We start from the raw sequence: 22,045 nt of genomic DNA, 5'->3' as shown, positions 1-22,045 counted from the left end.
AGGTACCCTGAGCAAGGGACCTCCCCCAAGCACCACTCCCTGTGTGCTGAATTAGCTGCCCCCCCCCCCCCATACCCTGCTATTCTACAATGTCACATATGGGTTAAGTGCAGAGGACACATTTCATTGTTGTGTGCTGTGGTGTGTGAACAATAACCACTGATCACTAAATTCAAAGGCCTCCATCTTCAGTTTGTGGGCTGGGCTACAGCTCTCTGTAAAAATAATAAAAAAAATCTTAATTGCAAGTTTAACTTTGTTTTTTTATAATTTTCAACGCAAGCCAAGGGTGTGGCTAGTAATATACATTTTCCTTTATGAAGATTGATTACAGGTTAGCTTACTTAATTTATTATACGACAATTATTTGCATTCATTAGAAATGACTTTCCCTAGTGCACAACACTGCATTTTGATACTATTTAGGTACCCCCCCTGCCTTGTGCCTGGAACAGAAACCAGGCATTAAATTACGTAAAATAAAATAAAGTCTAATTAAAACAAAAAGGGATCCATCGGGGAAAATACTCAGGGGGCACGAATCAATTAAAAATCGGAACAAATCTTTTATCTGAATAAGCTCAAAAAAACAGATACACTGCAAACAACAACGACATCCCCCTCTTCCTACCGACATCTGATCGTGAACTGATGGGCAAGTTGGAGTCTGACGTTGGAACATCTCGCGAGATTTTGCCTAGGAGGGGAGTGTCAGATTCCAAGAGAGAGAAGAGAGGAGAGAGAGGCGCTGAGGTGAGTTTGTAAACAATCTATTACTGTCTGATTCGCAATCCAGGTGAAAACCAGGGGAATGTCTGATAGGATCGCCTTAAGAAATCGCAGAATAGAACCAGGAGTGACTTACTTAGTAGTGTCCCGTTCGAAATACAAGTAAAAGGGTAATTTTTTGCATTGTATCTGCCTGAGACTGGCTAGCTAGCTCTTTAGCTACATTAGCATCGTATGTTTTAGCCTTTCCTTAACTCTCGTTTTTATGCTTAATCGTTGTTATATTCTGCCCACTGGTATTTGCTTTCTAGGTTTTAGTGTAGCTGCTGCGGCAGGTTGAAGAACCGTTGCATTTGAGGTGTTGTTACCAGGGTTGTTACACTTCTTATAGGTTTGGTGTGGAGCGGCCTGCTCAGTTGGGGCTCTGTTACTCTGTTAGGAAGAGAGGGGGAAATTCCAACCATTGAGGGAGAACCTCTGACAACCGGGTATAGTTTGAGGTCAGGCGCTATTGACAGCCAGGTAACCAATCGCACTAGAGAACGTGCGATTGATCCGCTTGTTTGCCACCAATCGGCGAAGAATAAGGGCGGTCGCATGCGGGAAAAGGCAGACCCAGGTTCGTCTGTTGCCCTTCAGCAGCGCTGTACTGATGACTGTTACCGCAGGTCCGATCTAGTACACATTATTAAATAATACGATCCACTTGCAATTTGTGGTGTTTGGCAGATCTTGTCCTAATACAAGTTAATACTTCCATCGTTTCTGATCAGCTAACGTCTTATGTGCCCGTAGCAGCGATTATTGATGCAGCTATTAACTGGCGGGAAATTGCCCCGAAATTAATGAAATTTAAGGCGCGGGATGATGAAAGTAACGATTATTTTAGCGCTTCAGCTGCAGTATAAATAATTGATGTTGTTCTTTTAAAATCGCGCCTTAGTGTCTGTGTTTGTTTTCACACCTCGACGTAACTTTTTTCGTGTTCCATAATTAAAAAGGCTAAGAGGTTTGGGAAGTTGCACGCAGTAGCACAGTCAAAGACTTAACCCTAATGCCTTTTCGTACGATGTCGTTCCTAAATCAAGTAAATGTGACAGTAATGCGTTTTTATGGCATGTGGGTGCAATACTTTTACTTACTACTTGATAAACCTGAATTAAATGAATTATTTGGGTGTAATTCGTATTTGTGATATTCAAGACATACTCTGCCTCTATGCTTTTCATCACAAACCTAGTCTTTCCGTAGAACTTAAAAACCTTATCATGCAGTAATTCAAAATTTTTAATGTTTGCTATAGGACATCTCACTTATTTGAAAGTTTATAAATACATATTTTCATCTAGAGTGATCGAGTGTTATTGGTATACTCTGCGTAAGTAACCACTATAAACTGTCATGTCATGTCATGGCATGTCATTGGCTGCAATCTGCCCATCCTGCAGGGGAATTACAACAGCAGGGTCCTAAAGGGGGGGGGGGGGTGGCACGGTGGTGCAGTGGTTAGCACTGTTGCCTCACACCTCTGGGACCCGGGTTCAAGTCTCATGTGTGTGAAGTTTGCATGTTCTCCCCATGTCGTCGTGGGGTTTCCTCCGGGTACTCTGGTTTCCCCCCACAGTCCAAAGACATGCAAAGGCTAGTTGGACTTGCTAAATTGCCCATAGGGATGAGTGCATGGTGTGTGAGTGTGCCCTGCAATGGGCTGGCCCCCATCCTGGGTTGTTCCCTGCCTCGTGCCCATTGCTTCCGGGATAGGCTCCGGACCCCCCGCAACCTAGTAGGATAAGCGGTTTGGAAAATGGATGGATGGATGTAATATAATGCATGAGGAGTTTTTTTTTTTTTTTTTAAATGACATGCATGTTTATCGCCGAAGGTTCTGTATTAGTAACAAAACGAATGATTCTTATTGTAATTAGACTAATTCCCTCTTGACTGTAGGCCAGTTGCCAATGCTGCCATATCTTTGTACCTGCAGCTTTTCTGCTTGCCTTTAAGCACTGAACAGAACTAATTATTATGGTAACGAAATTAATTTCCAACGTATATGAAGTTTTTTGGCGAGTTGTTATGAGATGGAAGTATTGGAAAAAGTGCCTGCTAATATTAAAAGCTTTAGATGAATAAAACCACAGTATCAGTTTTAATTCAAGAGAATTTGTGACACATTTAGCCTTTTCTCCTAAAATTTGGCAGCTGAATTACGATTTCCTCCCAGAGTGAGCAAAAAATTTTTTTTTTAAATTAAATTTGCTTTTCGATATAGCACCTTTTCTACACTCCAGGTAGCAAAAAAAAATTGATGAGCTGTAACTTTTTTTACTCCCACAGATACATGCCTCTGTTGTAGCTCATTGGAAAGATAAAAGGGCTTTTCATGCTCTGGTCGAATCAATCTCCGCATAAGTCTAAGTTTCTTTTCTCAAGGTCAGTGTTCATCTTGCAGACTGCATTTTTACACTCTCGACGAAAAGGTTTTCCAGCTTACTACAGATGATGAATCTCTGGACTGTAGACAGACTTTTGTCCCAAAGTCCGTTCATGGTACCTTAAAGGTGTCACAGAATGCATTATTTTCAGTATTTCAAATTGTTCTCTGGTTTCTGCATAGAATGTCTATGGCCTTGTTTGGTCAACAAATGGCCAGAAGTGGTTTTATGGGCCCATTTACCACCCCATATTTTGGCCCTAGAAATAGGCTGTTTTCCCTTTTTTGGTTGCCTCATTAATATTTTGATGAGCTCTGCTCTGATTGATTGATTTGCACGGTGCTGCGTGATTACATTTCGGTCAGTGACATACTGCATTTGCAACATTGATGCCATAAGATTATGATGGAGCTGAAAAATTCATATTGCCTAGTGATTTCATAAAGCATTGCATCAATCACGCATTGCATCAATAATTTTGCATCTCAGTTGGAACAATGCAGCTGAAAAGTGGTATGTAAATTTCCAGCAGGGGCTTTAGAAAAGTGTACCCCTTAATAGGATTTACCTTCTGAGGCTGCTAGTGATACATAACCATACATTAATGGATTTCTGTATCTGTTTTTCTCCTTGTCAGGTGCACTTGTAGAATTGTGCATGCATGTTCCTTGAGAGAGGAAATATATATTGCAGGGTGTGCAGATCCATTGGGCTTCAAGGTGACCTGGTGTATGTAGGGTGTAGTTCAGACTGTTATGTAACAGTATAGAGTTTTGGATCATCCCAGTTGACCACCTGCTTTTTCAAATGTAGGATTTATATCAGAATGAGACAGCAACAGTGTTTGAGAATCGCGGTATGTCAGATCCACACACCAAGCACTTCGTATTCAGCTATGCTCAGATTTAAGTTTATTATTTATTTATTGTTTTCATACTGTGTTGCAGAACCATCTGAAAATTAAACTTTGGTAAACCAGAGGATTTGCTGAAATGCATACAGTGTGGTAGTGTGATAAGGAGAAACACTTATAAAACAAACTAAAAAGAAAAAAAAAACTTCTGTTTTCCAGTAGACAATAAACAGCTTTAATGTGGTCGGCAAACCTGACCAGTGGCATGTCTGGACCTCTTGCAGGATAAAGGAGAAATCCTCTGAAATGTCCCCCAAAAGACTTCTATGTCAACGTTACATTGCATACTTAAAAGTATGAATAATTTGTGTATCATTTTCGTAATTTTTAAAAATTGTACCTGTATATTTATAGCCTCGTAACTCCTGCGCACACATTTTTTCATAAATTGGTAATGAGTTCTTCCTTTTTTCAGGCTCAGAAATATATAGGGTGCTTATTTTATAATGGAAACCAAGTCAGGTCAGCATTTTATGTGCAAATATTACATGAACATGCGCCCATGAGCCAAAACATTATCACCACAACCACATGAAGCTTATAATGTTGACTATCTAGTAAAAATGGTGCGTGTCAAGGTCTGAGATATATGAGACGCACACTCACAGTTGACCTGAATGCAGAAGAAATAGGCAGGGATAAATAAAAAATAATGCATGTTAACATTTGTGCTGCTAACTGCTGGGCATATTCTGTCTTCCGTCCAGTCCTTCTGTGTCCCTCTCTCTCCCCCTCTTTCTCTCTCTCTCTCTCTCTGGGGTGAGGTTCCATGCTCCTGCCTGCTCATTCCTGGCTGCTGCTGGAGTTATTAATATGGTTTGTTTAGTTGGTCTCCTAGCAGACTGTGTGAAACACTGAGGGCCTGTGGCTGCATATAGCTAAGTACCCTTGGTCTCCTTGAACTTGCTGAGTAGAAGAAATCCAAGTGAACTGGAAGGTGTGGACAGAGAGGTAGCCTCTTTCTCCAAAGCCTTCATGATCAGCAGGGTGAATATCACATGGTGAATTCTGAAATTGTGCACTGATTTGATAATTCTGACATTTAGTCAGGGAAAATAATTGAATCCCACCCCATCCTTATGCTTCCATGTTGCATCTATGTAAGGGTATCTTATTAATGAGTTATCTGTATTTCATGAAGATGGATTCCAAAACTGGCAGCACCCTGTTGCTAGTTTGTGTAGCTGGAAGAATTGGCGACATTACGACCCCTTTCATCTCTGTGGGAAGAAATAGGCTGTTTGACAGTTATACAAAAAAAAAACTGCATTTCTGCATAGAAAACCTGCCTCATTTCTACACTTAGCCTGTGAGCTTTCGGTGTTGTTGATCTTTGCTTTCCAAACATTGGGCGGGGAAGGCAGTCAATGGGGACTTAATGTGAGGCCTGCAGAAATTTACATAAGCAACAAAATGTTCTGTATAGTAGGGAACAGAGAAGAAGCATTCTCAGTGAGCACGTGACGCAACAGGACAATAGTGAGCATGTTCGGTATGCTAATGAATTACTTTAACATTGTTAATATTTTTTATGGTAGGGGTGCATCGATATTGATATTACTATTGGTATCAGGTCTGATATGGGGTCATGTACCTGTTTTCACCCTTGTGACAAAGACCCAATACCTGTAAGTAAGTGGTACCACCGGATGACATATTAAAGATATCATCAACGAACATAATTTGCAGGGTGACTAATTATCAGCATTGCAGAAGTACTTCAAAACTAGAAAGCGGGGCTGTCAGTGAGACAGCATTGTAAATCACTGGATTAATGCTCTGTTCCCACATGATAGTCCTCCGATATCATCCCTGTCCCCAAAATGACCAGAGGCCTAAATGACTGTAGACCTATTGCTTTGACTTTTGCAGTTATGAAAGTCTTTGAGCACCATCTGAAAACCATAATGAAGCTTTTGCTTGACCCCTTACAGTTTGTATACATGACCAACAGATCTGAGGATGACAGTGCAGGGTCAGATTAACCCCCTGTACTAGAGCATCTTGACACCTTAGGGACCAATGCAAGAGTACTGTTTGTCCAGCTCAGCTTTCAAAACCATCAATTCTGAGCTGCTACAGGTTAAACTCTTCCAGCTGTCTGTCCTGTATTCTACCTGTCATTGGATCAGAAGACAGCGGATATGGCTGGGGAAACAAACATTTGACACATTTACTCTCAGAACTGGTGCTCTCCAAGTCTGTCTAGTCACTCAGTCTCTTCAGTCTGTATCCAACCACTGCACCTCCAGTGACCCTTCAGTGAAATCTCTGAAGTTTGCCGATGCCACTACTGTTGTCGGTGTCCTAACAATGATGAATATTGCTACAGAAACCAAGTCATGCCGTTAATTTTGCTTGCGTCAAGACGCTATCTGCTGCACAGCACCCAAAGTCAAGAGATGGTCATGGATTTCACCCCCACCTCCCCCTCAGCATCAATGGTGCTGGAGTCTCCACGGTGGAGTCATTGAAGTTTCTGGGTACCACCAAAACCAGAAACCAGAAGTGGGAATGCACTGTAATATAGACTCTATTATCACAAAATCACAACAGAGACTTTACTTTCTAGTACAGCTGAAGAAATTCATGATACCTCAGGATTTATGGATTCAGGTTTATGCTGTAATCCATGAATCTATCCTGACCTCCTCCGTAGCTGTCTGGTTCAGTTCTTCCACCTCACTTGAAAGAGCAAAACTGTAAAGGGTGCAAAGGACTGCAGAAGAAATCATTGGCTGCAATCTGCCCAGCCTGCAGGGGAATTACAACAGCAGGGTCCTAAAGGGGGGGGGCGGCATGGTGGTGCAGTGGTTAGCACTGTTGCCTCACACCTCTGGGACTCGGGTTCGAGTCTTTGCCTGGGTTACATGTGTGTGGAGTTTGCATGTTCTCCCCATGTCGTCGTGGGCTTTCCCCCCACAGTCCAAAAACGTGCTGAGGCTAATTGGAGTTGCTTAATTGCCCATAGGTGTGTATGTGTGAGTGAAAGGTGTGTGAGTGTGCCCTGCGATGGGCTGGCCCCCCCATCCTGGGTTGTTCCCTGCCTCGTACCCATTGCTTCCAGGATAGGATCCGGACCCCCCACGACCCAGTAGGATAAGCGGTTTGGAAGATGGATGGATGGATGGATGGGTCCTAAAGGTAGTCATAGATTTCAAATGAAATCATTGGAATAAGCATTATTTTAGCCATACGACATGCTATGAGCCATAATAACCGTGGTGATCACCATTTTGGCACACCGCCTGTGCACATAAATGTGGTGCTGTGGGATTGGTCAGCAGGACTGATGATGCAGTTACTGGCATGGAATGTTTTCCATGGAATGCATATGCTTTATTAGTGCGTAACTGTGAGTGTCATGTAAATTGTTGGCTTCCTTATCCGTGCTTCTTCTAGTATTAAACTAATAGTAGCTCTTAATAAAGAAAGCATCCGTTTTAAAGCAGCTTTCATCGCTTTTATTAAAATGACTCACATGCTCCCTACAGTAGGTTTATTTGGGCTTTGTACGTGGGTTTCCTGCATCAACAAAATTCTGTACCCTTTTGGGTTGTAGCTTGACATAGAAGGAAGAAAGTGGTAACGTCGTTTTAAGGATGCGACAGGTTGTTCTCGCCATTTTGTTTTGTCCAGATGTCGTTTTAAGTGTACAGCCACTTCAAAACATTTTGGCAAGAAAGTTTTTAACATTTCTCACCCTGAGTGTCATTTCTTCCAGCCTCTTCCAATTTTGGTGCAGTTTGTCTCAAAATTTGAAGAGGCCCAGATCTTCTTCCTCCCATACATTGTGCTTGCCAAGGTTGAAAAAGATGTATTAGATACTTTTTAAGTTATCACACTAATGGTATCAAATGTCTGAAACTACTCTTTTTTGCTTTCACTTCGTGGAATTGCTTCAATGTTTGGGCAATCTGCCTGAAAACTTAATCAGTTTCAGTTCATCTCTCATGCAATGCCCCTGCAAAGTTACACTACAGGGACACAAGTATTCGAATTCCTGGCCGTTACACATGCCGGAACTTTGATGACATTCCATTCTCAATCCACAGGCATTGATAGGGAGATGGTTCCCCCTTTGCAGTTATAATAGATGCCACTCTTCTGGGAAGGCTTTTCACAGGAATTTGGAGCCTATCCGTGGGAATTTTTGCCCATTCATCCAGAATGTGAGCTCAGGCAATGATGTTGGACGTGAAGACCAGGCTGACAATCTTCTTTCTAGCTCATCTGAAAGATGTTCATTGGGGTTCAGCTTAGCACTCTGTGTAGGCCAGTTAAGCTCTTCCACACCAAACTTGCCCAGCAATGTCTTTATGACCTTGCTTTATACACTGAGGCACAGCTATGCTGGAAAAGAAAAGGTCTTTCCCCAAACTGTTTCCACAAAGTTGGAAGCATAAACAGAAACAGTCCCATATCATTGTCTGTCCTCCACCAAACTTTACAGTTGGCACAGTGCAGTCAGGCAGGTAACATTCTCCTGGCATCCACAAAACCCGTACTCATCCATCAGATTGCCAGACAAGCATGATTTGTCACTCCACAGTCTAGTGGCTGCTTCCTTTAAATCACTCCATCTAATGCATGGCATTGTACTTAGTGATGTGATACTTGCAGGCAGCTGCTCGGCCTTGGAAGCCCATTCCATGAAGCTCCTGGTCCACAGTTTTTGTGCTGGGATTCATGCCAGAGGGAAGTGTGGACAGTTATTGAGTCAACGGATATACCAGTAATACCAGTAATACCACTAGCAATTGACCGTGGGATATTTAGCAGGGAATAAATTTCTCAAACTGACTTATTTCAAACGTGGCATCCTATGACAGTACCATGCTTTAACTCACTGAGCTCTTCAGAACGACCCATTCTATCACAAATGTTTGTAAGCCTGACTGCATGGCTAGCTACTTCATTTTATGCACCTGTGGCAATAGGTCTGAATGAAGCGGCCGAATTCAATAAATTAGGTGTATCCCAACACTTTTGTCCAAATGGTAAATATTTATATAGTGCTTTTCTACTCCTACAAGTACTCAAAACGCTTTACATTTCATGCCTCGCATTCATGAGTCGGTGGCAGAGGCTGCTATGCAAGGTGCACACCAGGAGCAATTTGGGGTTCAGTGTCTTGCTCAACAACACTTTGATGGTGTCAGGAGGAACCAGGGTTCGAACCGGCAACCCTCTGGTTGCCGAACGATAGCACTACCTCCTGCGCCACCATCTTCCCCATTTGGCTTTATGTCTATATAGTGTATCATCATAAGCAGATCAGCAGTGGTGGCCCAGTCCCAAATCCATATGTATGTATGAATATAATTAATGACAAAAATGAAAGTATAGCAGTGAAATAACTATGCTGTTCTTGATAATCAAGCAAAATGTCGTAGTTGTGGTACATGGAGAGCGCAATACTTTCTGAGGTAGTAAGCTGTGCCAAAGGTCTGTGAACCACTGTTTTAGACGACACGCAGCATGTTTTTAGATCACAAGTAAATCCGGCCTGCCAGTCCGTTGTCGTCCCCACCCCTACCCCCTGGTTGGCAAGTTTTAACAGAATCTGTATCTGATATATTGAATATAGTTTTTTAAAGACATCACCCAGCCCTACTTGGTATTGTTGAGTACCAGAACGCAAGCATCGGTACTCATACTTGGTCTGAAAAGAATGGTATTGATGCATCCTTTTTTTATGGTGAATTGATCATTTTATTATATTTGTGTAACTGCTCTAGGAATCACCGAGTGTTGGTAGGTGTAGATAAAACCTTAATGTCCTCCTTATTTCTTATTAATTTGAACAAATAGCAGTATTTTTGTATTAGTGAAAGCACTGTGGTGACTAAGAAGGGCTAAGAAAATGATTTGTGTCAGAAGCACCCAAAAGTCATTCAGGCAGTTTGCTTTGAAATTTCAAAGTGTGAGTGATATACAGTTAAATGTCAAAATGTCAAAGTCTTTTTATGGCTTTTAAAATAATCTGCAAACCTGGTGTTTGTGACACATTACATTAAGTAATCAGATTCTCCACATTTGTCACATACTGCCTGTTCATTTGCTTAGTCTGCTTCAACCTTGTTCTGAACAGCCTACATGTGAACATCTACTACTAATAAAGTATCTACAGTTTTAATTCAAAGTCACCACAGTGATCAACCTCAGATGATTTAATAGAGAAAGATGAAAATATGCTTAGACTTTTTGAATTCTGTGAACGCGCAAGGCTTCGGTGCATATTGGGAATAAAATTTACAGAAAAAGTTTTTTGAGGAAGTATTTTTGAGGTATTTTTAAATAATTTTTAGTTTGGGATGCTATGTGAACTTTCCTAGAATGCAGATAGGGATTTTCTTGTGCAAATGTTGATTTGATTCTCATATGTAAACTGCTAGTTTTTGGTCGGCCGGAAAGCACCTGTGTGAGATTTATCTCCCAGAAGAACCACAAGCTTTGTGCTTCCTTGGTTATGAAGCACAGTTTATTTGCATTGCTGGTTGACACCCCTTCGTATTTGTTTAGAATGTTTTATCTTCTTTTCTTCAACAGATACGCTTAAGGCTCTTCACAAATATGGGGGATGATCGACCTTTCGTGTGCAATGCCCCAGGCTGTGGACAGGTGGGTTTTGTTTGTTCATTCATTCATTCATTCATTCATTCATTTATTCCTTTTCCATTCAGTCCCCTGCACTGTGAAGTTATATAGGCATATACACAAGGGTGCCTCTCACTCTTGCTGAACAGTGAGACTCTGAGCAGCTTTTTAACTGTGTTTCCAGGGTAAGGGAGAATAGCAAAAATGCCACAGTGACATCTGGGGTCATCTGTAGTGTGTGATATGCTGGCTGGAGCATGGTGCCCCTCTTCTGCAATGTGGAAACTGTATTCTATCTGTGAAGTAGCCAAATGGGCCCTGATTGGTCCCTTTGAGGCACAAACTGTTTTCTACCTGACAGACATGCCATGGAGTTTTGTCTGGATCTCACCGGTGACTCAGAGTCATTTGAAGTGACTAACAAATATACGTCTTGTTGACTCATCAGCACTCTGCAGGGAGGAATTTCCTGTTTCCTGAGAAAGACACATATAGGGGGTTCTTAAGTAAAGAAAAAGTCTGCAAAACAGATTTATTAATGATATCAGGTATTGACCAATGATAATGATAAGACATGAACAGTGCAACACAAAATGATACACTGAATAAAAAAAGAGAAATTTGTATCAATGAATGGTAATAAAAAAAAATACATTGGCATTTATTAAAACTATCATACTATAACCCAGTACAATGGCTTTACTTTTGGATATGGGACCTTAGTATTTCTTGAAGTCCTGGCAACATGAACTGATACAATACCTAATATCAGTATAAGTGAAGAATTATTATATATTGATGTAGTTATGCAAATGTTTGTATTGTCTCTCGGGATGTGCATCTCCGTCTCTTGAGGCGATGGGAAACACATCTGGCAACGATTCAGTACATTAAAGATACATATGAAGAAACCACTATTGCGATACGATGCAAATGACAGCTATTGCGATGGAGTGCGCATTCAACCCGATATGATGAGATGCAATACATTTCCGGACACGCCTCCAACTCGTGCAGTACTTGGATGAGAAACTTGCAGAGAATTGGCCACAACCACTTAAAGAAAAAATAGCAAAAAAAAAACTACTTTGAACTGTGTTAAACAATATTCCTCACTTTTCCATAAACATAAAAACCAGTTGGCAATTCTTCTCTGTTCACAGACACAAAAGAGAGCTTGCTTTTGCATGCATCAGTTTATAATAGTCGTAACTTTTCATAAGCTTTTCAATGTTTGCTCCATGAGCAGATTTTACACATACATACATCCATCCATCCATCCATTTTCCAAACCGCTTATCCTACTGGGTCGCGGGGGGTCCGGAGCCTATCCCGGAAGCAATGGGCACGAGGCAGGGAACAACCCAGGATGGGGGGCCAGCCCATCACAGGGCACACTCACACACCATGCACTCACACATGCACACCTACTGGCAATTTAGTAACTCCAATCAGCCTCAGCATGTTTTTGGACTGTGGGGGGAAACCGGAGTACCCGGAGGAAACCCCACGACGACATGGAGAGAACATGCAAACTCCACACACATGTGACCCAGGCGGAGATTCGAACCCGGGTCCCAGAGGTGTGAGGCAACAGTGCTAACCACTGCACCACCATGCCGCCCCCACACATACATACAGTACTGTGCAAACGTCTTAGGCACTCAGAAGAAATGTTTAACGCTATTTATCTGGGTAGTAAGTGCACATTTTCTTAGAACAAAAAATATAATTTAGCATAAGAACATATGAAAATTACGAGTAACAGAATAAAAACTAGTAAAATGTCTTCTGTTCTCCAAAAAGTTACTGATATCTACTTGGATGGCTAGATGAACACCACTTCAGTTCCCAAACTTCTCCTCAGTGGCACCCGAACCATTCTATGTATTTATTAAATTTCACCACCAGCTCGCTTAATTAATTAACTTAATTAGTCATAAAAGTGAACGAGATATTGAATAGATACATGACGTGGGCTAGTGGTCAGGTCAGAAAACACACGGGTGTGTTGTATGGTTGCTGGAAATAACAGGGTGATTTTAGCGGAAGTTTTGAAATGGCTGAGCTGACACACTTTGGTGGGCGTAACAGCATAGTTTTACACCAACATGACAGTTATTTAAACCTAATTTTTTTTTGGTTGCCTAAGACTTTTGCACAGTACTGTGTATATATATGTTTGTGTGTATACACACGCACATACATACATAGATAAAACGTATGCCCTCCTGTGGTCTGGAAGCATAATGACCCCTGAAGACATTAATAACACCATTTGTGAGCTAAATAAATAATACTAAATTAATAAAGCTAAATGATTTAGCTCTCTATTCTACAATAATAAATTGGATTTTACAGATCCAAAGATGTTAGAAATGACGTATCCCGAGTCCATCCCAAATTTTATCCGGTGCACCTGTTTTTTTATTCAGGACAGTCATATCACAAACTTTTATGCTGGTGCAACGATGCGAATCGGTGAATCTTACGATCTCTGAGTGTCGCAGCCCTAGCACATTTGATTAGGTATGGGAAGGCAAATGTACAATGTGTATTAGAGCTGTCACAATTACACGATTAAACTTGATTATTCGATTAACAAGGCTGCCAACTGTCACTCATCTGGCATGAAACTCAGGCTTTCTGACTCTTGCGCTTACGTAAGATATCTTACGGCAAATCTGTATTATTCCACTTAAACTAAAATTAGCTACATCAAAAGTGTTGGGAGTAGTTTGCAAACTCTACAGACTAATTACAAGGGAATATAACTGTGACCTGGGTGTACATGTAAATGAGTATGCAAAGTGAAAATCTCACATCAGCCGGCTGACCAAAGTTGGCAGCCTGCAATTATTAAAAAGCATCGATTTGAAATGATCTTCCCAATTACTGAAGACAGCACATGGTATACAAGGACCCGAATAAAGAGTGAAAGCATCAGTTGTGTGGAAATACTTCCTGTTATAAGTAAATGAAAATGCAGTCGTCTATCAGTATTGCAAAGCAGGCATGACTGCAGTGCAAGTACATCTTAAAAGAAGATGTTCAGGTTTGATGGACTCAATAATGGACCCAATAATGCAAGTTTAGCCAAAGATCTGCCATTTAACCTCGTGGTGTATTCCCTGTCTTTCTGATCACTTTGACGTAAATAATTTTTTAAATGAACTTTCTACTGTTTCTGTATGTCACATTAGTCGCTGCTAAAATAAAGGTTAGCCCTGCTGCTTAGCGTCATGATTACATAATATGGTGCATAATAAGTCATCCATCCATCCATCCATCCATCCATCTCCTGTAATTGCTTGTCCAATTTAGGGTCGCAGGGGGCCCAGAGCCTATATCAGCAATACTGGAAAAATTTCACATTTTGATATTTGAAGTTCTTGTGATATTTAGAAATTGAAAACTGTATAGCCAAATAGAACTTATCTGTCAACAGAGGCTGTCAGATAAGTTGGTGGTGTTGGCATGACTTGTGCTAACAGACACTAAGCAGTGCCAGCAAATGATTTGCTTTTGACTGCATTCCACTCTGGAACCGAAAACATTTCCATACAGCCGAAGGTCTTTGGGTTATCAGTTCTGGCTTTTTTTTTTTTTTTTTTTTAACATATGCTAGATAATTTTGAAAAGGAACCATCATTAAAATTGCAATGCTTGCTAAGTTTTGTTTCCTATGACTGAGTAAATATGTTTTAGGCCCAACTTACTGGTGGTTTAGTCCTTGCAATGTGGTGATCCCACGTGCATGAAATTCCATTGCAGTATTTACATCGCACATTGCGCAAGCCTTTTGAGGGCGGCGCAGTGGGCAGCGCTGTTGCCACACACTGCCACTTTTGTGTGTGTGTGGAGTTTGCACGTTCAGCCTTTGTCTGCATGGCTTTTCGCCGTATCTTGCCATATCCTCCGGTTTGCTTCCACTGTTCAAAAACATGCAACTTATGTCAATTGGAGTCTGAACTGTGCAATGGTCGGTTGGTTCCTGCCTCGCACCAATTGCAGTGTATATTATATTATATTATATTATATTATATTATATTATATTATATTATATTATATTATAAATGGTTACTGGAAGATTTGTCAGATTAATAGATTATTTGACTATCGATATAACCAGTATAAATAGTATAAATAGTATTTTTACCTTCTTGTATTCTTTCTTTATTGAATCAAATGGAATAGATATTGCTGAAATAAGAGAGCTTAAATACCAACCCATTTTATCATGAGTGTTCCTGCTTAGTCATGTTTGTAGATGGTTTTAATCGTGGTTGATTAAAACGAAGCACAACTGAGCAAAACACTAAGGCACATGAATGACTAAGCCTGTTTTTAGAATAGATATTGTTTTAACAGGGCATAAATACTGCATATTTATAGCATGTTAACTGCAGGTTTGAAGCAGACAGAATTTCCTCCTGAGACCTAGTTGTTGATGTACGGACAAAACATTTGGTTGCAATACTTGGCTTGGCTGAAGGGACACGTTTTATTCTCTCTGTCGTTTAACTCTTTGAGAATCAGCCTTGCAAAATGATACAGCTACGTGCTGCCAAATGTCCTTGCGTGCAGCCCTCATCCACCGCGCGTAGTTCTGCTGCATTTCTGGTGTTTCCAGGTTCTTCCCACAGCCAGACAGTCCTGGCCACATGCCAGGCCGTCCAAGGTGTTTTCCAGCTGGGTATTGTTTTGTCCATGTCATCCAGCAAAGCCAAAACCAGCTTTAACTATCAGTCAGCAAGCTGATCTATTGTCATTGTGGGTAGCTGATTCCTGTTTTGTGGCCTAATTTGATGTTGAATTCTGCTGCTTTGTCTGTCTGTTGAACCCTTTATGTCACCCTATCTGATATGTACGATGAAGATTTTATACACAACCTAAGCTGCTTATAGGCAACAAAAAAATATCCAGTTAGATTTTCAGTTCAGATGGTTCTTTATCTCTCCATGTGTTGCATCTTAACTGAGAATAAAAAGGGAATACAAGAAGCCGCATAAGAGCCTCCTTTCCTTAATTTTACTGTCCACCTTTAATGGCGAATTATTCCTTGCTGTGAAATGCACCGGCTGGTGAGAGAGGTGAACATATGAGTCCCACAGTAGTGCTGGCAGCACGTCTAAAAATAAGCCTCGAGGTTTGACAGTGTTTCCACTTCTCGCTGCTCAGCTGTAAGTGTGATACTGTGACGGAAATAGTCCCGAGTCTCAAAAGTCTCCTCTGTTTCTTCATCTACAATTCAAAATATTCCTGGAGTGAGGGGTTTAGAGGCACAGGTAGGCATGCAGTGAGCTCTTGATGTCTCTTTGAATCAGATGCACTCAGGAATGGGCTCTTTCCCTGCTTATTGTGCATGCCTAAAATGGTGTCAGAAAGATGATTTAAAATCAAACAAACTCTCTTTTGCATATCGGCTTTCTGTGAAAACTGAGTTTTTAACATACAAGTGCAAACCCTCTGGGTGTGAGTCAGTACCACGAACAATAACACTGACCTTTTCACATTCATGTGTTTTTTTCCTCATTTTATATTACTTTCTAGTTTATTATCAGATAATTTATTGACTGGTCACTTGTTTTTGGTTTGAGGTGGAAATATTTTCACAATGGGCCATTAATTGCACTGTCTGTCCACTAACCTGCTCTATCAATAGACCGATTATGCATCTTATTACACATTATAATAAGTTAGCATAAGAACCTTATTTTTGGTTTCCGGGATGTTTTATATGGGTCAGCTGAACTCAGTGGGTGGTAAGAGGTGATGAGAATAGTGTTGGTTACAGCATAAAGCCTGATGTGTAAGTTGGGCTGGGCGATATTATCAAAAATCAATATCTTGCTGTTTTTAAACAGTTACTTTGATAGTGTTAAATTCATAATAATTTTTTAACCTTGCAGAATTTAGAATATCATGACATGACTGGAAATGAATAGTTGGTATTACAGTGGACGTAAGATTATGCTTTAAATGGGAATCAGTTATTTAAATGTGATTATTGCTGGGAGCTGCTCATGACATCTCTATGCAGGGCGTAATTATGGAGACAGAACTTTGATGAATGTTTTAAGAAAACTGAACTTAACATTTTTGTTTTGGTTAATGAAAAGTGCAGTTATAATTGTAATAATAATCAGAATGGTCACGCTTTAACTAATGGATTTAGTAATGCAAGTAGTTTGCGTTACCCTTCCTTGCAGAAAATTTCTGACAGAGTAGACATGCAATTTCACTTCATACAGACTCTTACTTGCTGAAGCAAAATATGGCCAAATAATTGATGTTGCTTCCTTTTGAGGTACCACACCGTCATGCTTGCCTGACAGACATCCAACATTGACCCTCATGATGTCTGTCTGATAGATAATGTGGAAGTCTGTGGCTGAATAAGGGACATAGGTGCTGTTCAGGAAAGTGAATAGTGAGGATCTAATGACCGAACATACTGAAATTACCAAAATTTTGTCAGTAAGTACTGCTTAAACTGTTGGTAAGAAGGATTTTATAATGGTGACTTAGCTATGTGCATTATATTGTCAAAAGTATTGGGACACCCCTCCAAATCATTGAATTCAGGTGTTCCAATCACTTCCATAGCCACAGGTGTATAAAATGAAGCACCTAGGCATGCAGATTGTTTCTACAAACATTTGTGAAAGAATGGGTCACTCTCAGGAGATCAGTGAATACAAGCGTGGTACCGTGATAGGATGCCGCCTGTGCAATAAGTCCATTCGTGAAATTTCCTTGCTACTAAATATTTCACAGTCAACTGTTAGTAGTATTATAACAAAGTGGCAACAATTGGGAACAACAGCAACTCAGCCACAAAGTGGTAGGTCACGTAAAATCACAGAGCGGGGACAACGCATGCAGAAATCGCCACCTGTCTGAAGAGTCAGTAGCTACAAACCTCCAAACTTCATGTGGCCTTCAGATTAGCTCAAGAACAGTGCGTAGAGAATTTCATGGAATGGGTTTCCATGGCCAAGCACGGGTACATGGAGTACAGGTTTGGTGGTTGCCAGGAGAGCAGTACATGCCTTACTGCATTGTGCCAAATGTAAATTATGGTGTGGGGTTGTTTTTCAAGGGTTGGGCTTTGCCCCTTAGTTCCAGTGAAAGCAACTCTTAATGTTGCAGCATTCGAAGACATTTTGGACAATTTCTGCTCCCAACTTTGTGAGAACAGTTTGGGGATGGCTTCTTCCTCTTCCAAACGACCTTGTGCACCAGTGCACAAAGCAAGGTCCATAAGGACATGGATGAGCAAGTCTGGTGTGGAGGAACTTGACTGGCCTGCACCGAGCCCTGACCTCAACCCAGCAGAACATCTTTGGGATGAATTAGACCAGAGAACGAGAACCAGGCCTTCATGTCCAACATCAGTGCCTGATGTCACAAATGCTCTGCTGGAAGAATGATCAAAAATTCCCATAAACTCTCCTAAATCTTGTGGACAGCCTAACCAGGAGAGTTGAAGCTATTATAGCTGCAAAGGGTGGACCAACTCCATATTAAAGCCTACGTATTAAGAATGGGATGTCATTAATGTTCATGTGTGTGAAAAGACTGGTGTCCCAATACTTTTGGCATTACAGGTTTTATAGTGATTGAGATCAGTTGCTCTGCAGCTCAGAATTACAATGAGGTATCTGAGAAACCTGATTGGTACCATTTTTCTACGGTCAGCTCATCCTCTGTTTAAATCAGATATTTTGGTATGGACAGCTCCACCTGCAATGAATCCATCTTCTATTTTCTACTTTTCTGTTCGCCATTCATCACCTCCTCAACTATGTTTTTACCTTCTCTGTTTCTTTCCACAGAGGTTCACCAATGAAGATCACCTCGCTGTTCACAAGCACAAGCATGAGATGACACTCAAGTTTGGACCTGCCAGAACAGACTCGGTCATCATTGCAGGTACTTATAGCTGCAGAATTCCGTAGTTTCAGTAATTTTTCTGACCTGATGATTGTCTGATCGTCTGCTAGGAATACAATGGTCAACAGAGTCAGTATGCACCAATGCCGTAGCACAGTGCAACATCTTTTGGACAAAGAGCTAAGAATCATTCCACGTGGTCTCCCAGCATATTCATTAGAAATAATACTGATCATATATTTAGTACAATTTGTTACATCATCTTGTTTGTGGCTTAGTGCAATGCCTCATTTCAGTGCTTATTGACTCTGTTGACTGTTGTAACCCTGACAGATGACTTGAGAACCATGATGTGGGGAGAACATTGCTGAAACAGATAGCGTGTCATGCATTTCTGCTAATAACCACCCTGACTGTCCCCCCCGCCTCTGCCTTTCTAGACCAGACTCCCACTCCGACTCGGTTCCTGAAAAATTGTGAGGAGGTGGGACTCTTTAATGAGTTAGCCAGTTCCTTTGAACAAGAGTTCCCCAAAACCCAGGAAGATGACGATAACAAGAGAGCTAAGAATCCTGTAAGCTGAGTTACCGAAAGGGGGTGGGGGATTTCTCTGTTTTGAATTTGCAGAACCAAAATCCATAAAGGGGTTAAATATAAGGGTTGTATGTATTCTGGGTTAATATAGATGACAAACGTCAGCTGGGCTTATTTTGAGATCACCAAAGCATTTTTCCCCTCCTTACGATAGCTACCTCCTTCCCACCCTGCTGCCCTGGACATGAGCCTGCAGACACCATCTGAGGTGAAGGTGAAGCAAGAGGGGCCTGTTGAGGTGGATTCCTCTCCTCCCGGGAGCCCTGACTCAGTCTCCAGCATGTCTGACAGTGGCAGGAGGTCCACGGTGAGGGAGAGGAAATGGGAAAAGACAAGGGGAGAACGATATGTCAGTAAAGAGTGCATAGATCTGCTGACTCATGCCCTGGATCAGATTCTTGAGAGACTGACAATCCTGGGAAAGGAGAAATTGAAAGAAAGTGAGACAAAGCATGATATGAGTTTTTTTCTAGTGGCTGTTGTGCCAAACCTGCCACCAACCCCCAAGTTTTTCCTTGTAAGTTGGAGGACCTCCTTATAGGGCTGTATGTAGATTAATCCCATGTCATACCCATGATGAAGCAATTGCAGGTTTAGGGCCCAATGGAGTAGAATAACTCTGGGCATTCACCAGATTTGAACCAACAACATTCCAGTTACTAGCACAGATCCCTAGCCTCAGAGCCACTACTCTACATACAGCCACAGAAAAATTAAGAGACCACTATATTTTTAAACAAATCTGCAATTTTAAAATCCTGATTTAATTGTGGTTCTGCTGGCAGAAGGCTACAGTGAACAGCAGGTTGCTTCCAGGTTCAGAACTTCTAAGACAGCTGTACACAAGAACAAGGTGAAGCATGAGACACTGGGAACGACCAGAAAGTAATATCAGCCAGAGATAGCCAATAAACTATTCTACAGTTTCTCATGAATTGCAGGATGACATCAAGTGACCTTCAAAACATTAAGTACGGGTGTGAAGTGCACTGCTCCTAGAAGCAGCAATGAAGTCCCATAAAACAAGGATGTAGCCCTTACCTACATAGATACATACAAACATACACACCACACATACACTCACGTGTGTGTGTACATGTGCAGTACCAGTGAAAACTCTGGACAGGCCAAGCCACTGACAAAGGAGTGTGATAGAGTGTTGCATCACGTGATTTGGCCAAATAAACACAGCACAAATGGTTTTGGAGGAGTTTGATCAGCGAGCGAAGGAAAAGCAGACAGCGAGTGCCCAGCATAGGTGGGTACTCCCTCAGAACAGCTGGAAAAGCATCGCAGGAGGCCACCTCATGGTATCGGCATAGAGGGGACAGTAGGGTCAGCCAGTCCCTGGAGAAATTGGGGTTAAGGGCCTTTATCAAGAGCCCAGTAGTGGGATCAATCTGTTGACCATGGGATTTAAATCAGGAACCTTTTGAGTCCCAACCCACAGAGCTACCCTACCCCACCAAATTATTTTTTGTTTAATACGTTTTTGGTTAGTGCATAGTTCGATAATATGTACACATTTAAAGGCTGTTTGAAAAACGAAGGGTGATTTCTTACATCCATATGACTGTATGCTTGTTTACCACAGTGTTGCAAGGTGCGCAAAACAGTCTACCTCCACTATTGTGCAAAACATTCAAGAGTTATTTTTCACAGTCTTTATTAGTTATTGTTGTTGGTAACTGAGATGTGTTTATTGCACTGATCTTCCCCTTATTGCGACCCAGCAGAAACACATGCACAAATGCACGTTGCACTGGGACCACGGGATGCATCATGGTCCAAATGCAAGTGGTCTGTTGATTTGGCGATTTTTTTATGAAAGAACTACAATAAACTTGAAAGACTGCAAGCTCTAGCAAATATTGTGGAGGTTGTAGGATTTTGCGTTAATTTCTGTGATTGCAGTATCCTGCACGGACTGAGTAATGGGGACATCAATGCGTTTGCGTCATATCAGACATGCATTTACTGTAGCTTGTTAATAAAGTTGCCTATGAAAATTAGAGTGTCGCTTCGCATCACCTTGCTCTTCTCACCCAGCAGGGAAGGCTAGATAGTGATAAAAGCCCTGGAGAAGTTAAAGAAGAGATTCCGCATGATGTTGCTCGACTTGTCCAGGTATGAGTAACCTCTGTGAAGTACAGCATAGGATCTTCAATACTTATGTGTGCTAGGTATGCAAAGTACAGTGGATCTAGGAACGGCTTCACAAGTCATCTCAGATGTGAAAGGGCCACCATATTATTTTTTCTTTATTCGTCAGTGCCTTTGGTCTGTAGTCAACAGCACTGGAGCATCTATTCTTTGGTACAGGGGCAATGCAGTTTTAGTCATGGGGATAAATCTTACAAGAAGCAATCATTTGCTAACAAAGGGTAGTTGTTTATGTAATAGTTGTTACTCCTAACAGGAGGGTAACCCAAAGTCAGCAGTGAGTTCAGCCCCTACCCCTACCATCGTTCGGCCCGGCTCACTGCCTCTCCACATGGGTTATGATGCCATGCACCCTACCATGCCCTCACCGACCTCAGTCATCACACAGGCTCCTCCCTCCAACCGCCAGCTGGGGTGAGTCAGAGCTGGGGCAATCCGGCCCCTTAAATCTGAATTTTATTACAGCCACCTTTTCTTAAGCCCCCCTCCCCCCTTACCATATAACTCCACCCCTGTGTTCCTCTGCTGTCTTCAGCAACCCAACGTAAATGCATGTCCCTTTCTGTCTCTTTGGCTTTTGCTAATTCCTGCTGTGCACTGGCAGTTCCCCGACAGCGCAGTACCCAATGGTGATGCATCTTCCCAATGGCCAAGCGGTACCAGTGCTTCCTGGCCCAGTGCAAATGCCCTCTGTCATATCGGTGAGTCATGT

The 22,045-nt window shown here is 41.6% G+C and overlaps 1 protein-coding gene across 2 annotated transcripts in view; it reads left to right on the top strand.

The window, feature by feature from the left end:
• The first annotated feature begins 686 nt into the window (after positions 1 to 686).
• Positions 687 to 22,045, top strand: part of atf7a (activating transcription factor 7a) — a 34,616-nt gene continuing 13,257 nt past the window's right edge. The window contains exons 1-8 of one of the 2 annotated variants that reach the window (XM_048982727.1): positions 687 to 753; positions 10,630 to 10,701; positions 18,519 to 18,615; positions 19,017 to 19,150; positions 19,325 to 19,477; positions 21,220 to 21,297; positions 21,590 to 21,747; positions 21,938 to 22,034. In XM_048982727.1, the coding sequence (XP_048838684.1) occupies positions 10,654 to 10,701; positions 18,519 to 18,615; positions 19,017 to 19,150; positions 19,325 to 19,477; positions 21,220 to 21,297; positions 21,590 to 21,747; positions 21,938 to 22,034 (765 nt within the window). In that variant the 5' untranslated portion in view covers positions 687 to 753; positions 10,630 to 10,653. The remainder of the gene's footprint in view (positions 754 to 10,629; positions 10,702 to 18,518; positions 18,616 to 19,016; positions 19,151 to 19,324; positions 19,478 to 21,219; positions 21,298 to 21,589; positions 21,748 to 21,937; positions 22,035 to 22,045) is intronic. The other variant, XM_048982725.1, reaches the window with a different exon arrangement.

The sequence above is a fragment of the Brienomyrus brachyistius genome, chromosome 18, assembly GCF_023856365.1.
Source record: "Brienomyrus brachyistius isolate T26 chromosome 18, BBRACH_0.4, whole genome shotgun sequence".
Taxonomy (NCBI): Eukaryota; Metazoa; Chordata; class Actinopteri; order Osteoglossiformes; family Mormyridae; genus Brienomyrus; species Brienomyrus brachyistius.
Note: the sequence above shows the minus strand (reverse complement) of the source record. Positions and strands in the feature narration are given on the sequence as shown.